Source organism: Chenopodium album, chromosome 27 (assembly GCF_948465745.1).
Source record: "Chenopodium album chromosome 27, dcCheAlbu1.1, whole genome shotgun sequence".
NCBI lineage: Eukaryota > Viridiplantae > Streptophyta > Magnoliopsida > Caryophyllales > Amaranthaceae > Chenopodium > Chenopodium album.
In genome coordinates, this window is record NC_137860.1 from 1,435,437 (window position 1) to 1,453,265 (window position 17,829).

The 17,829-nt window shown below is 35.6% G+C and overlaps 1 protein-coding gene and 2 pseudogenes across 1 annotated transcript; all 3 read right to left on the bottom strand.

Annotated features, from left to right (window-relative positions):
* Nucleotides 1–7,895: 7,895 nt before the first annotated feature.
* Nucleotides 7,896–9,684, bottom strand: LOC145618960 (organic cation/carnitine transporter 2 pseudogene; annotated as a pseudogene).
* Nucleotides 9,685–13,238: 3,554 nt separating this feature from the next.
* Nucleotides 13,239–14,747, bottom strand: LOC145618962 (uncharacterized). Its single transcript, XM_081673570.1, has one exon. It carries the CDS (start codon nucleotides 14,745–14,747, stop codon nucleotides 13,239–13,241), a length of 1,509 nt encoding a protein of 502 aa, XP_081529696.1.
* An 854-nt stretch (nucleotides 14,748–15,601) lies between these two features.
* On the bottom strand, nucleotides 15,602–17,167 carry LOC145618963 (organic cation/carnitine transporter 3 pseudogene; annotated as a pseudogene).
* Nucleotides 17,168–17,829: the final 662 nt, after the last annotated feature.

The following is a 17,829-nucleotide window of genomic DNA, read 5'->3' on the forward strand; positions in this document are numbered from 1 at the left end:
CAGGCGTTGGCCCCTTATTATACCTACTTGCAGCCTATTGTTGGGTAATTAAACACAGGGCAAGCCTCCCCAAATCACTCCAATGAAAAATTAGGGCAAATCTCCCCCAAATCAAATCAATTGAAAGGTAAATTAAGGTTCTTAATCTATTTCTTTCACAATTGTAGTGCTTACTTCACCATTGAAGTACTCAATCCAGCGTTCTTCTCTCTTCTCTAATACTTCTCTTGTGCGTTATTTTCTGTTCTCCAATAGTTGTGTTGTTGTTGCTAATTATGCAGGTACAATGGTGAAGAATTTAGTGAGTTCAAAGCCCCAATTTTCACACTACTCAATTTGATGAATTATTAACAATTACCTTAGTTTATTGTGGCAACATTAATGGCTTGCACCAAAGGACAGAGAGAGTAACCCAAATTGATGTGATAGCATAGCAAAGAAATCATGGAGTAATGAGAGAGAGTAGAGCATTCATAGAGGAAGGAGAGAGAATATAGGGAGCATTAACTTTTTAGGAAAAATAAGAGGAAAATAAAACTAAGGAGTGCAAATGTAGTAGGGAAAATGAGAGGTAACACCTGAAAATTCGAGTCAATGTCGGAAAAGATGGAAGAGGTTTCATTAAAAAAAAAAGTGATCATGGCGGTTTTTTTTAACAAAGATCCTTTTAAAAGGTTTTTTCTTGCAAAATGTGGCATTTAAAAGGTTTTTTTTGACAAATTTTTCATAATAAAAATTGAAATTATGATTATTGTCTTCAAAAGTAGTGGACAAACAACAATAATTTAGCCCAAGTTTTTCTTTGGTTAAAAAAACTCCTTTAAACAAAGACATGCCATCAAAACAATCCCTTTATCGAACTATATAAATTTTCAATAATGTTTTAGAAAAGAACAATTATCTTCTGCGTATAGAGGAACAAGTTGAATAAGATTGAATCATCTATCTCAAAACTAGCAAATTTAAAACCAATATCAATAAACCCACAAAAGCTGTTATATATAAACGTAATTTGTACAACCATAAATACATAAATTTATAAAATTGAAGATTAATTCTTCTAGTTTAGTCTTACTATTCCCGAACCATGAATCTTAATATAGGGGTTGTAACCTTAAAAACAAAAATTTAAGTTTAACAAACTAATTGCAGTTTATTAAAAATAATTTTAGCTATTAATAGATATAATATCAGCCATAAGAAAAAGACATACGAAAATGATGAGGAGTTGCCTTCTTTGTCAAGCTAAGACGACGTCACAATAATTGTGGATAAAGGACCGATCAGGCTAGGAATATTGTGTAATGCTTGTGTTACAACAATAGAATTTTTATGTCATGCTATTTTATGTTATTTTTGAAAAAATACCTGATTGGAATTTGCAATTCATTCCACTTATTTATATTATGTGTAAGAGTCTATGACTCTGTGGATTTGATTCATTATCCTTTGTTATTATTTGGCCTTTGACTCGAATAGATTTATTCGATTCCTCTATTATTACTTGACCTTTGATTCGACTGAAATTTACTTGATTTCGGACATAAAATCCTTTAATAATAGAAAAGGGAATGGAAAACGATAACTAGACTGAAGATCAGTAAAGAAGATAAGAGTTTTAAACTGGTTATATATCTTTGAAATACCCGAAATCTTAATTAGTTAATTATCTATGATTTTGTTATCATATCCAATCTTCCATAATGGTAGTGATATATTTTCTCACTCCTTTTTTTTATATCCGCAAATTTGTCATGAAAACTTATCCTAATATACGTGGTTTCAAAAAAAAAAAAAAAATAAAATAAAATAAAATGTCTCCATTAATTTTATACAAAATTAATAAATTATGTAATTCACATAACTAAGCCTGTAATTTAAAAAGAGAAGATGATAACTTGTTTCAATTGAATTATCTGAAACCGTAAAGAGGCCCTCCATTATATAGTGTAATTGTGGGGTGGAAGATAGTATATTTGTAGATCACGTTTTTAAGGTTTTTAGCATATACACTTGTGATTTTATTTTACTTATTTATTATGCAATCACTAGATAGTTAAATATTGGTACATAACTTGTATAGAATGTTCTTGCACCATAAAGCCTTTCTCCATACATAATTATCAAGGCGGAGTAGCTAGTATGTTCGATTTATTTTTTCATTTTTTATATTTTAATTTTTTTGCCAATGAGGTTTTAGCTAAAGTGTTTAAGATAGGTTACATGTTTAAATCCACCCTATTTTGACTAAACGAAGAGGAAATAATCAAATAGAAACGTATTTTGTACTTCATGTATTTGAGTCGGTTCCACGAGTTTCAAGTTTTTTATTTGACATTTCGAGATACTCACTGTTTTTACATGTACACAAAGTGGTAAACCAATTTTCACTAGTTTACTACGTAGTATATGTCACTCCCATATTCAACCAAGCGTACTTTTTGGATAGTCCTCGAGTATTTCTTTGAAATCTTTGAAAGAGACTCATCTTGACATGTATATAGTATATACCCTTGAGGAGAGGCTATTCCTCTTTGTAATGGTTATTACTGTCCCTTTATCTTAACATTAAACCTACATTTATTAAAAGTGATAACCTTGTTTTTGTTACTATTTTATAGGGATAAGCTAATTGCCCACCAAAAATTCACCTGAGAACCGAATAGAGCTGCAAATCGTGTACTTAGAGTGAGCACTTGTGATAAGAATTCGGTCACAAATTTGAGTGAATTCTTATACCAGGTTTGGGGTATGAAGTTCAAAGAGCCCTTGTTGTAAGCTTGTAACAGTATTATTATCTACAACTAGTAAAAAAAAAGGTTTAGCCTTGTAACGTTTTCTTGTTAAATCTCTCTTATCGTTTCTCTACTCGTTTTAATCTCTTAAAAATACTCAGGTACAAGTCTCGCAAAATCTTAAATGAGACATGCCTACTTTTTTGGTGTCAACAAGTTGTCGGAAAGAGATGTTGAAGGTGGTGGTGGTGACTATAACAAGGCTGAAAGGAGGTATTCAGTAGCTAGGTGGTTGGATTCCGCATGGCTACAGAAAAGGATTTGAACACATTAAAAAGGAATGGCGTACGCACCATACCCTTCAATTGTCAAATTTAAACACACTGCAAAGATGTAAGACATTGAAAACTTCAGAAGCCAGGTCCTGATTTACATGCTACATAATCAGCCCTGGAAAACATGCAATTGATTGAAAGCAGTGTTTCACCTTCATATAAACCATACATATAAAAAAAATAAACCAAACATGCTGCCAAAACTTAATTAAAAACAGCAACACCAGATTGTAATACGATAATACAGCAAATATCAAGAATACATTATTGAACAGAAATTACTCAGAGGTCTGGTGTTGCATTCACAATAAGGTCGAACAGCAAATCTTTTCACCATTCAGCTCAAGCTCTTAACTTAGCTGCCTGAAATCAAACAAATATGAGAAGCAGGTGAGATTCATTTCCTTCAGATGGAAAAAAGGCACACCTTCACTTTAGTATACGTGGATCCTTAGAGCTACTAAAAAAATTTGGTATCTCAATTACTTCATTTTATGATCCATGGGCAGCTTACCAATTTCTATATTCACCCCAAAAAACCAGCAGTGCAGCATACTGATTTCATTTCTAAATCAGCTAATACAAGAGTTTACCCCAGCACAGACTAGAATTCTGGAGCTCCAAATGAGGAAACCACATTTATTAGTGCAATTTGTCATATATTTGCTATAAATGCGGAGGATGGGATGATAAACTAGATCATAGGGAAAAACTAAATAGAACAACAGCATCCAGCAATAAGGCTGAGCTAAAGAAGAAGATGGGTTCTAAAACCTGCAATTTCAACCTTTCCCCAATTAACTTTTTAATATGGTGATGGATAAAATACATCAGTCGGAGCATATGATACGTGCTTCATAAATCAAACTGTAAAATGGGGGAATCTTGGGATGGAGAGAGTAAGTGAGTAACTAGTTGTATAGTTTGAGTGAGCTAGCTATTGAAAAGGTGTGTTATGCTGTTATCCTCTACTATTATTTAACTTAATAAGTCCGGTTCGAAATACAATAGTTTAATAAAAGAAAAAAAAAATTGTTGGATGAAAATTCTATTTACAATAATAAATGTAAATTATAAATACTCAATCACAATTGATGCTTTCTGATAATATAACTACTGCTCTTTCAAATTAAAATTTTATATCACGTAATCTAACATATCAAATCACCAAATGAAATCACAAGGTTTGATGAAATACCAGAAATCTGTCTAATGTCCATCTCCGTGTCCATGATCATCATGTCCGTCCCAGGGATGTCTCCAACCCTAAAACAAGCGCACAAGACATCAGCTTTATAGCGAGTGTCAGAAATCTTTAAAAGCACCTTAAGGAGGGATATTCAGCCCCACTAATTAAAAAAATAAAAAACGCGGTTGAAATGGAGCTCACCAATACAACTGGACCATCTTGCCTAGCTCTGTAAAGAACCCAAAACCTGAAAATTTACATATCTTAGCTTTTTATAGAAATTTTAATTGTCTGGGAAACAACTAATGGACCAAGGTTAGACATTTTAGGTGCATTGGTGTCCGAATTGATCAAAAATTTCTTTCAAACAAATATTTAAACGTTATCCAAACAGATATCAAAAGCATATGCACCCAAGAATATATTTAGAATTGATCAAAAAGAGTGCAGCCAAGTCAAACAAAGAAATTGACAATTGGCACCATCTCTAGAGTGCAAAACTAGAAGACTAAGAAATGATATATACGAAGTATAACTCTTTACACTGCCAAAAATAATTTCCGAATATTGAACAGCCATGGACAATTATGTTAGGACATCATAGGTTTGCAGGAGCCCCCTAGAATATTTAAAAAGTGACGGTTAACTCAAGAGGAATTTGCAGTAGCAGAATACGGAGGAGAGAGAAAGAAGGCACACCCTGATGATACACTTGGTAGTGTCACCCATATACACAAAGATGCTCATGAGAAATACTTGAAGTTAATTAGTAAGTTGACCATTAATTGTACAAAAGTTTCTCAAGTTAAATGTCACAAGCTCACAACTCTCATTCAACTGTCCTCACTCCTCAACTTCTAGATTGTGTTGAAGCAGCAATTAACTTAAATTTTTTCATGCATCAACTTTCAAAAACCAGTCTACCTTCTGTTTAACAAAACTCGACCATTATATGAACCCAAGAATCACATGATTAAAAGTCACTATTCAAACTTCAGACCTGAAAGATAAATTTAGAGCCAGATAAATTGAAATATACATCCTTTTCTCCAAAAAAGATTAAAAGCAGTCAATTCCAAGTTCCAACTATTTCCTCAATCAACAAGGAGAAGATAAGGTCCTTGATAAATAATGACTTTAGCTCATGAAAAAGGACAGCAAGAACTCAGGGCTAACTGATATATCATCAAAAACTTCAAAATGTCAAGAGCATGTCTAAACAATGAGAATACCAGCATTTCCTTTTTAAATATGCAGGCTCTTCTTGTTCTACTTGGGTTCTACGGTTTACCTACATTTTACTATACAGCTGATCATCTTCCTTGTCACATTTTGTTCAAAATTATTTCTGTTTACAGCACCATGGACTCCTAGAGAAAAATATTTATGCCGATTACAATAATTTCGTGCAAATTACCAGAATAATGCAGAAAGGTTGACATGTAAATCTAGCATTGAACTCCATGGAGAGTTTAGGTTATTCGCCCATGCTATTTCTGTATCTCACAGATATAACTACCAACTGACTTGAACATTATAATATTTGTCAAACAAAAGTTGGAGGCTTGGAGCAAGTAAATAGCTAAAGGGGGTGGGAGGAAATGAGCTTGTTGGGCTTCACATGACAAGCAATGAGGTTCTACCTATGTTTCACTATGCAGCTAACCATCTCAATCATCTCAACCTCCTAAATTATTTCCACTTACAAAATCCTTGAGCAAATGCGCACATAATACTAAAAATTTGATTCAAAAAAGAGCTAGGATGCAAAATTTTCTGCTCAGCTCTTTGTGGATTGTGTTACCCAAGGTTTATAACAGGTACAGCAATAAGCACTCAGGCAAGGACAGCAAAATCCAGGATATTGGTCCTACTCAAAATACTCAAGTGTAATCAGGCAGCAGGTCTATACGGCAATGCCGGCAAAGATTATTAAGAGAGCCTGTCACCCAACTTTAACAAAAATAGCTACTTAAGTATATCAATAATAAGTTTCTCAGTTCCAGTACAATCCAACAAGGGCAATAACTCATCTTCAAGCGAGATTCTACACTAGTCCTCTTCGAGCGACATTCCACACAAGTCATCTTCGAGCGAGGTTCTACACTGGTCAGTTCCAGAATCATACGAGTATCAAAGTACCTCCTTAAATCAATTACAAATTCCATAATCCTGATCACTCTTACATTGGGTGCCAAGACAACCAACAATAAACATCTAATAAAATTAAACTCAAATCATCAAAGCCTCAAACTTTCCAATTACAAACCCTAATCAATAGCACGATCGAAATCACATCAATCCCCAAATATCTAAAATTCCCAGAAAATGCAAAACCCACATAAAAAAAAAAAAATCAAAAATGTGAAATCGATGAGTAATTAAACAACTGAATTAGACCCTCCATTAATGGAGACAACAAATAAAGAATTTGTTCGAATCGATTAGGGTTTTGATAAGAATACAATTGAATCAAGAAAAAATTGGAGGAGAGAGAAAGATTACCACATAATGGCGCACATGCCCTTGCCGGTGACGGAATGCCATCGTTTGGGAGCGTGAAGAGTCATCCCCTTGTAGGTTGTTCCATGACCTCCATGTCCACCTCCCATGTTTTCTCTCTCTCAAATTTGCTCTCTTTCTCTCTCTAAACTTTGAACCAAATGCAGAATTGCAGAAATCAAAATGATCCATGTTGTTGTGAGAAATGTGTTGTTATATTGGGCCTCAAATTACTTGGCATATTTGGCAATAGAGTATTTGGATGGTCCATTGTGATTTGAAAATAACCCGACTTATTCCGAAGTGACTTAATAAATATTAAATACGATTATACAGTTCGTTTAATGTGAATCAGTGCAGAGAGCGAGGGTTAGCTCAAGTGTTTAGAGCCTTCCTCCCGATTTTCAGAGATTCTGGGATCGAATCAAATCTCACCGTCGCCCTTTGTGGCTCTCTAAATACCAAAAGAAAAAAAAGTTGTACCAGTGCATGACACACTTGTATTGTACTAAAAACTAAACTCGATATGACTTGACTAGATTCATACCTAAATGTTAGCAATATTACGTCTTATGTATGAAAATGTAATTTGAAGTTAGAAAAAAACATCGATTGAATTGATTAGACCGTATCGGTTTACTTTAAATAGGGTTTATTTTTGGTTTTGAATATTGGGTTTATGAAATTTAATCATATTTGGCTTGAGACAAGTATCAAATAGGATGGATGTTAGGCTAGAGATCTTCAAATTGTTTAAGTTTGATTACAAGTTGCTTCATCTTGGAGTATTAAGTGTTCCACATTATAAAAGAAGAAAAAGTTAAACATTTTATAAAGATCAATAAATTACTCCTACTATTGCCATATATTTTTTAACCTCATATGGATTTGGTATTAAAGATGTCTCACATAGTCACATGTCATGTTATGGAACATTTTAGGAAAATAACTCATATGTGAGTTGAGAGTATCAAAGCAAGTCCACGATTGAGATCTTTAATGACTTAAGGTGGATCAGACTCACAATTGTGATCTATAATGACTTAAATATTATTTGTGCCAAAGATGGTGATTAGAAGAATATCACAAAGAATTACTACATATTTTTTTTTTCCATATACAGTATATAAATTACTTAACCCCAAAAAAAAAAAAAAAAGAAGGTATATGAATCACTTTGTAGTCAAACTTTTGATCAAATGTTCTGAATAAAAATAGACAAGTAGAACAATAACAAGTACTTTCCAATTCAACTAACAAGGTATATGTAGGTTGCAAGGATTATATACTAGTAATTGGGAAAATACACGAGTAAAATACTCAAAATCAATTCAAATCAAATTATAGACTTGGTACAGTTTTTATCCATTAACTCCTGTTCTTCCATTGTATCACAAAGGGCCTTGCCTCTTGTCTCAGGCAAACAAAGAACTAAGAACCCACAAAGAAGCACTGTGACTCCGAACACCCCGTAGCTATAAACCATATTTTGCCTTCCTAGGAGAATCAACACGGGGTCGAAAACCGAGCCAAGGATCATCGCTTGCCTTACTAGTGATGAGGCCGAGTTTCTTACACAAGTAGGAAAAAGCTCTACCATATACATCAACACTAGGTTGTACGCCATACATGCACAAAATAGTGACACTAGTTCTAGTCCAACATATATACCTTCATGAAAATCATGATCACCTTTATTTTGGCCTACTATAGAGAAAAGTATGCTTGTTACTCCGCTAATTGCACAAAACCCGAGCAACGAGGTCCGTCTGTTGCATCTTTGGATCCAAAACAGGAAAGTGAGTAGATACGAGGCCAAGGACAATAATGCACTGAACGTCGAGGTTAAGTAGATGTTAAACCCGAAGTTACCAACACCTAAAAACATGCCAAAGTACATAAGACCGATGCCAAATGCTAAGAGCATAGACGCTAACAACCGTTGTACAGCCCATCTTTTCTTAACTAAAATCTTAAGGGCTGCAAATGTACTAGTACTAATACTAGTAACGTTTGGTTGTGTGTCGAGTTTGGTCATGAGGGAGGCCAAGTAATTGTGACCAATTGGACCTATAGATCCTAGTTTTCGTAAGATGGCAATGGATTCGATGGATCGTTCTTGCATGAACAACCATCTAGGGGACTCAAAAAGAAAGAAATAACACAAAATGGAACACAAAATTCCAGGAATTGAAGTCCATATATACAGAGTTCTCCAAGAAGAACCGCGATTTAAGTAGGCAATACCAGTCAATGCCAATATTCCTAATGAAAAATGGATGAAACCAACCATAGCTACTTGTGACCGCCATCTTTTCCCAACTCTTTCGGTCAGTAAAACCAATGCACAGATTGCAAGAGGAGCACGACCCGCCCCACTCAAGAATCGAAAAACAGAATACACCCAAATGTTGGGAGAAAATGCAGAGGCAAGTGCAGCCAAGGACATTACCATAGATGAAATGCAAAGAAGGTTCTTTCGCCCAAGCGATGAATCCCCAAGAGTAGCTAACACCAACCCACCTAATAGACATCCTACAAAGTAACAAGTCGTTGGGAGGCCGGTGATGAACGAGCTAGCACACTCGAGATCCCACTCTGATATGATCGAAGTGTGCACATTGCCTGTATCCCAACCCCACTCGTCCCTCGAAAGGCTGCATATGTTAGACTTATTAGAGACACAAGAGGCATTATTATAAGTACTTGTGCAGTGCCAATTTGGTTGCACATGAGCAAAGTTACTCATGTACGTTTGCTGGCTGTCAAAAAAAGGCGGTATTGATGCTAGGATCGCTTGCATGATTTGTATCCAATTTAAACGTCCTAGACTTTTCTCTACTATATCATCTATAGAGACGACGGCCAAGAGAGGAGCCGTAACCTCTTCCTCATGATCAGCTGCTGCATTTTCGCGCTCCATCAGACCAACTTACGATTAATGCTGTATGTTTAATTTACAGTCCTGCAAAGAAAATATCAGCAAAATACAGATTTACAGGTTATACATACAACAAGAACATTGGATTATATCATATACAATATTGAATTAAATAAATTTAACACCTTTAAAATGTACCTTAAGGAGAAGTTTAGCATATGTAAGGCATAAAGTGTAAGGCTTTTTATTTACAACTAATTGTCTTGTAAAAGCATCATCTTTATATATGAATTCAAGTTAATCATGTTGAATAAAGACAACAATGGTTGATTGTTATTGTTTATTAAAATTTAGAAAATATCAGATAAACTATTAATTTATCAGATAAACTATTAATTTATTGTACGCATTTCTTACGAGCGATAATTAACAATAATTCATGTGACAAATTAGCTAGCTAATAATGTTAGTGAGTGTGCAAATCATACAAACTAATAAATAAAATTAATGTCATTTTTTTTGTCGATCAGTGACCGAAAGCACATGATTCATCAAATGATCTCAATATTAGTTTATTATGCGATTGACTAAGCTATCAATCTATAACTTTATACTAAAGGCGAAACCAGGAATGACACATGTCATCTTCTGGTTAAAAATTTTCCCTCCAAAAGTTTTTTATTTATATATTTTATTTTTTTGGCCAAAGCTTCTTAGAGAAGTTTTTAATCTTCTATAACTTTATACTAAAGGCGAAACCAGGAATGACACATGTCATCTCCTGGTTAAAAATTTTCCCTCCAAAAGTTTTTTATTTATTTATTTTACTACGTATTTTATTGGCCAAAGCTTCTTAGAGAAGTTTTTAATACAAACTATACCATAATATTTAACTTCCTATTTGATAAGTATATTCCATTTGTACACTTTCAAACGAAGATATTAATTTTTTATACAATATTATGAAATAAATATAGTTTTCTATCAATAACTTTGTATGTAATTCATAGTTATTTTTATTAGTCGTGCATATATTATGCTCTCCGTTTTCTTTAGTGTGATAAATTTTATTTTATTTTATTTTATTTTTATTTTTTTTTGTAATTAGAGAACTTTCATCCTATTTTGCAATTAGGTATAATTTTTTTTATAATTAAATAATGTTAAACTAATGATAAGTATTAAATATTAAAAATTACCGTGCATGGCACGGGACTTAACCTAGTAGCTCAATATAATCCACTAAGTTTGCATAATGGCTCGTTTGGTAGGCGATTATAAATGTTGGTAATGAGAATGAATTGTAAGTACGTATAAATTAGAAGGAAATTAACATTGTAATCTTCATAATATTGTATATTCATCCTCAAGCATGTGTTTTCTTCTTATTTTATAATTACCATCCACTACCACGTATTTGGAAGGAAATATAATGGACTCTTTCAAAAAAAAAAAATGGACAATTTGGAATGATCTAGTATATTCATGGGAATGAATCTTGATTTTCCCTGCAAATTTACGTACAAATTCATTCTCATTACCATCATTTATACTCCCTCCGTTTCTTATTTCTTGCAACATTTACTAAATATGGGTGGTTCACATTTGTTGCAACAAATTTTTTTTTTTCCTCTTTTAGTAAATTTTGGCAGGTGAAATTACATATATGCCCTTACTAAAACATGGTTAATGATCTGATTTCTACTAAACTACATACACTAAAGCTAATTAAATCTAATCCAAAGTTAATGATTCCCACCAAAAAAATTAACCCCCCCAACATTATCTCTCTTTATATCCTCACACATTGATGAACAATTCAGTTCATCTTCCCAACCACTCAAATTGATTACAGTCTTCAAGTACCTGCAATTACTCCATGGCTGTTCCATCTTCCCTCTCTCTCTCCTCTCTCTCAGCGCTATATATGACTCTCTCTTTCTCTCTCCTGATTTTTCGGAACCCTAATTCGTTTTCTCCCTTTCTCCGTTTCCTTCATCTCGATTTCATTTCTCTCTTCTCCGATTCCAGATCTGTGCAAAATCAACCACCCAAAAAATGAGTTCTGAGTCCTCCAATTCCGGATCTCTGTTCTGGTATGAAAAGCTCCCCCCTGAGAAACGAACTGAGGAACTTCCTCCAGGAACCACTCGTTACATTTGTGAGAGGGGTAGTGGTAAGATCAAACCACTTCGTAGGGCAAGGTTGAGGCCAATTTTCATGCGTGTCAAGCGTGGTGCGAAACTGTCTGAGTACATACCCTCAGATGATGAAACTGAGGTAAACACAGATCTTGCTGGAAAAAACCCTAAAACCCCTGTTGAGATCATAGATCTGGAAAAGGAGACGCATGGTGAAGGTTCAGGAAAGGGGAAAGCTGCTGTGACTGAGTCCCGCAACAAAGGGAAGGCACTTGCTTCTGGATCTGGTGGATCTAAGGTTGTTGCTGGGGGTCAGTCCCTTACTGAGAAGCAGCAGAACAAGGGATCCCTCTCAGGGATGAAACGGGTCAGATTTGGGCTGCCTGTTGACCCTGAGCAGCTTTCTGATGAGGACTACATGGACTTTCTGCGGGATGTTCACCCTGAGTGGTTCTCTGGCCACTAACTATGCAGCGTATAACCTTTCTTCTCCCTGTTCTTTTAATTTCCAGTTATTTTTCATGGATTTATATGCATGTTTTTTGGGGGAAATTGAGTCCCTGTTTGATTTTATTAGGGGTTGAGTCCCTGTGATACATTTGATGTGGTTAATATTATCTGTGATCTGGCCTTCTATTGTTGATATGTTGCAAATTTTGATGATGTATGCTGTGGTGATTAGTTTGGAAGAATAAGTTATGCTTTTCTTGTTGTGTTGTGGGTTAATGTTGTTGGTTATGATTGCTGGGTTCCAAATGTTGATGATGTATGATGATTTGAGTATTTAGATGCTAAAATACTGGTTTGTTTGCTTATGGTATGCCCTTTTGCTTTGGTACAGTTATTTGATGAGTAGTGTCCTTACTTCCTGTTACAGTTTGTAAAGGGGATGTGGCTAGGGGAATGTTTTGCCTGAAGCATTGTTGAGTCCCATTTATGTTCTCATTCACAGTCAAATATTAGACCAACATGTAATGAGTCCCCCCATATTGCATGTGCCCATATGTATATGTTGTGTAAACCAAATGATGAAGGGACTCATTTGATTTAGTGTTGCCTGTGATTGTGTTGCTCCATCTATGGTCTTTTGACCTAGGTGTAGAGGTAACATCATAGAGCAGCTTTGTGAGAAAAGCATACCCTTACTGATGGTTGTTTATGTGTTGAGTACATTTTCTCAATTAGTTGATCATGCAATACAGAAACTAAAGTAGTCAAAGTTCACATTTCATTTCAAAATATTGAGGCCCAATATTACATGACTGCCTTTAATGTGTTCACAAAAATTCAACAAAATACACATAACCTAAGCATTACACATTGTGTCTTAACCAAAAGCTGGTAATAGGATACCTTAAACAAAAGCTTTCTTACCAGAATTGCAAACATACTATGAAGGTTATGTGTGGCAGTCCTTGTGCATTGGCAGGGTCCCTTCTTTAACTTGTCTGTACTTCAGTCAGCATCTACTTCCATGTATGCTTCTTCTTCTGTGGCATGTGGTGTTGGGATGAACATTGTGTCTAGAAATGTGACAGTTTGTTTAATGAGTTCCTTAGGGACATGTAGGTGTTTGGGTAGAACACCTAATCTGTCCAGCTTCTTCTTCTTCATGTGTGGTGGAGAGAAGTTGTTGTTCCCTTGTTTTTCTAATATCTTGATCATGACTGATTGAAGTGTTAGCCATATGTACTTGTTTGCCTTAGCTTCAAATGCATTGAAAGCATTGACCACCTCCTTGATTAAGTCATCCAGTGTAGTAGGGAATGCTTGATATTGGAGGGATTGTATGACTTTGAAAAGACCTAGGTCTAGGACATTCAAGTCAGGGGACTGTGCAGGTTGGTAGATCATTTCTATGTTGAACCCATTAGCTTGACAAGCAGCTAAAAACTCTTCATCTTTAGGGACTTGATGGGGTCTTGCATTGTCCCACTGAATTTTGACATTTTTAGGGAGTCCCTCTGGCCACTGTATTTGTATTGCTGGGATGATGTGATCCAATAGCATTTCCCTGATTGCATCTTTATTTACATTCTGCACAGCCTTTGTTTCCATTGTACCAGCTTCTCTGTTTTTACTCTTTTTCTTTGCCATCTGCTGTTTGACAAATGGGAAGATACCATACTTCCCATCATGCAATAGAGTCCCATCCCTAGCATACAATGGTTTACCAATCATTGCCATGAACATAGCCTTAATCTTAAACCTCTTTGACTGTTGACATCTGTATGGATCTTCTTCTTTTGGCAGCAAGTAGAATTTTCTTGTTTCTGGGTTCAAGTAGAACCATTTTTCATCAATGTGAATTGTGTCTTGCATGTCAACAAATTTTGGGTTCCCTTGACTTGGAATGGGGTTAATATGACTTAAAACCCATTTCATTCTAGCCACTTTGTGATTTGATGTTAAGGCTGGATGGTTTGTGCTTGTGTGTGTCCTGAGTCTTCCTTTCTTTCTTAATCTGTGAATTGTTGAATGGGAGACATTAAGTGCTCCAGCATAGCTTCTCTCTGTGGTCCTCTTATAAAGAGGCACAGATTGAAGCCACTCATCAGAATACTCTTTTGGTTTAGGACCAGTCCTCCCCAGTTTCTTAGACCTGACATCAATGACATTCCCCTGTGCCATCTGCTTCTTAATGTCAGCATTCAACCTTGACATTGTTGATCTATGAATGTCAAATTTCCTTGCAAGTTGTGCTAAGAACCCTCTTGGCAGTTCCCCACCTTGCATCTTTAGGAGTATTGCATCTACAATCTCCCTTTTCTGTTCCATGGTGAGATCTCTCCTCTTCTCTCCTACATCTGCTTGTTGTTGCTGGTTGTTTACAATTTGTGAATATGCCCACTCTGCTTCGTATTCATCCTCTGAATCACTACTTGTATCTGCTGAGTCACTTGAGTATAGCTGATTTTCTGATCCAAGTAATTGTTCTAATGAAAAAAATTCTTCAGAATCCATGTGCAGATACTAACCTTGGTTTTTTTTAGGTCTGTGATGGTGATGAAGTGGAGGATGCAATTTTTTGGACAACTCTTTCCTGAACCAGCTTTTGCTTGAAGAAAAAGTAGAAGATGCTGCCCCTAATTTAGCACTAAGTAGGGTAGAAGGTTGTAGTTGCTGTGTAATTATGGTAGGATTTGCAGTAGTTTAGTGCTAACTTTTGGAATTTTTATGGTAAAATGTATTCATTAGGAGGTAGACAACAAATTGATGGTGTTTTGTGTAAACTGAAACTGATTTGTGTGTTTGTGGAACTTTTATACCCCCACTTGCTTGGGAAAAGTAAGTGGAGGGAATATTTGGATGAAATTTGGGTATGTTTGAAATTTTGGTGAAATTTTGGGAGGGAAAAGTACATCCTCCAAAAATTTCAGCCCATGTGACCCCCCAAAAAACGGTGGTCCCTTTCCCTTCCCTCCTTTTTCAATTTTAATCACATGTGATTAAAAGTATGCTTAAGGCCCTTAAAAGTTTTGACTTGGGAACCGTGAACCCCCCCTTTGTTGCAAGAAATAAGAAACGGAGGGAGTATTATGGTCTCACCTATCAAACGGGTTGTAAGAGTTTTATCATTTATAATAAATTGTACACTTATATAAAAAAAAATTGTGGTTAAAGTTATATATGCTATAGATAATCAAAAGCTAAATCAAATTATTGCAATTATTAAAGAACAATAGAAGAATATGTTTCCTTCTTCATTGTCAGCGGACAAAAAGTTTGTCCTTCATCAAGATCGAATATATGATAATTATATTATGATTGTTCCACACATTTAATTTATTTCATGTAAAATCAAAACTATTGACAAATTATACACCATTATCTCTAGTCTCTTGTTCCTCCATGGTATCACATAGCACTTTACCTCTTGTCTCAGGCAACAAAACAACTAAGAGTCCACAAAGAAGAACTGTGATTCCAAACACCCCATAACTATAAACCATATTTTCCCTCCCAATCAGGATCAACACCGGGTCGAAAACCGAGCCAAATATCATTGCCTGCCTTACTAGCGATGAGGCCGAATTTCTAACACAAGTCGGAAACATCTCCACCGTGTACATCAACACTAGGTTGTACGCCATACATGCACAAAATAAAGACACTAGCTCTAACACGATAAATAATCCCTCATGACTATATTTTCCTATAACGGAAAATGTTATGCTCGTTGCACCACTTAGGGTACAAAACCCGAGCAACGAGGTCCGTCTATTACATCTTTGGATCCAAAAAAGGAAAGTGAGTAAATACGAGGCTAAGGACAATAATGCACTAAATGTCGACGTTAAGTAGATGTTAAACCCCAAGTTACCAACACCTAAAAACATGCCAAAGTACATAAGACCGATGCCAAATGCTAAGAACATAGACGCCAACAATCGTTGTATAGCCCATCTTTTCTTGATCAAAATCTTAAGGGCTTCAAAGGGACTAGTACTGGCAGGTACCGCGATTTGTAGTGTATTAATATTGGTTGTAATAATCGAGGTCGAGTAAACTTGAGTTGGTGTTCCTAACTTCCTTAAGACGGTCATAGAATCCTTTTCTCGCCCTTGCATGAACAACCATCTAGGGGACTCATAGACGAAAAAATAACACAAAATCGAGCATACAATTCCCGGTATTGAAGTCCATAGGTACAAATTCCTCCAAGACGAACCCCGGGTTAAGTAGGCAACACCGGTTAGAGCCAATATTCCTAGAGAAAAATGGATGAATCCTACCATAGCGATTTGTGACCGCCATTTTTTTCCAACTCTTTCGGTCAATAAAACAAGTGCACATATAGCAAGGGGTGCACGACCCGCCCCACTTAAGAAACGAAAACCCGAATATACCCAAATATTAGGAGAAAACGCAGATGCTAGTGAAGCAAGGGACAATACTAGTAAAGATAGGCAAAGAAGGTTTTTTCGGCCTAGCGATGAATCCCCGAGTGTGGCTAGCACCAACCCGCCTAATAGACATCCGACAAAGTAGCAAGTCGTAGGAAGGCCGGTGATGAAGGGACTAGCACACTCGAGATCCCACTGTGATATGATTGAGGTATAGCTATGCACGTCATTGCTAGTGTCCCAAGCCCACTCGTTCCTCGAAAGGGTGCATATGTTAGACTTATTAGAGATACAAGAGGTGTTATTATAAGTACTACTTGTGCAATGCCATGTTGGTTGAGCATGAGCAAATATACTCATGTATGTTTGTTGACTGTCAAAGAAGGCAGGTAGTGATGCGAGGAGGGCTTGTAAGATTTGTGTCATGTTTATGCGACCAACATTGTGCTCGATCATCTCTTCAATGGAAATCGAAGGCGGTACTTGGCCGGGTCTAGTAGCCTCTTCTACATGTGTTGCACCAGCTTGTAGCTCCATTTGCTAAGAAAACTTGGTCTTTAGAACTGGCTTTTACTAGATGTTAAATATCTATATCCTGCTAAATTCATTAACAATCCAAAAATTAAGAGTGATTATCAAAGAAATTAAAATGTAAGAAATTAAATGGACAATAATCTTCTTAAGTTGTACCTGCTGCTATAATGTTGCAAGTTAGCTCCTTGACAATAAGAGTAGCAAGAAGCTTGTTTATATAGCCAAGTAGTACCAACTACGTACCAAGAAGAAGGTCTATTTTTAACATAGAAAATGTTTCCTTGGTTAGCAAATAATTGTATGTCCAATCCCGTTAATCATGTAACTTGCATCAAACGTTTGTACGTAGCTAGTATTCTATTAAGGACGTAAGGTGTAATGACTAATACCTAAAATATGTACGGTGGTTAATCATGTAACTTGTATCGAACATGATTATTTATAATCTATACAAATCTTTATTACTTCCTCCGTTAATAGTTATTTGCAACAAAGAAATATTTTATATCTCACAAATAATACCCCTTTGTTGCAAATAACCATTGACGGAGGAAGTATATAAGCCAATTTACGAGAAGTTTAATGTTTACGTTAAATATCTAATTTAAAGTTTTTAATTTTTTTTTTTAAATGGCACATCGACGGCTACATAAATGAACACATGG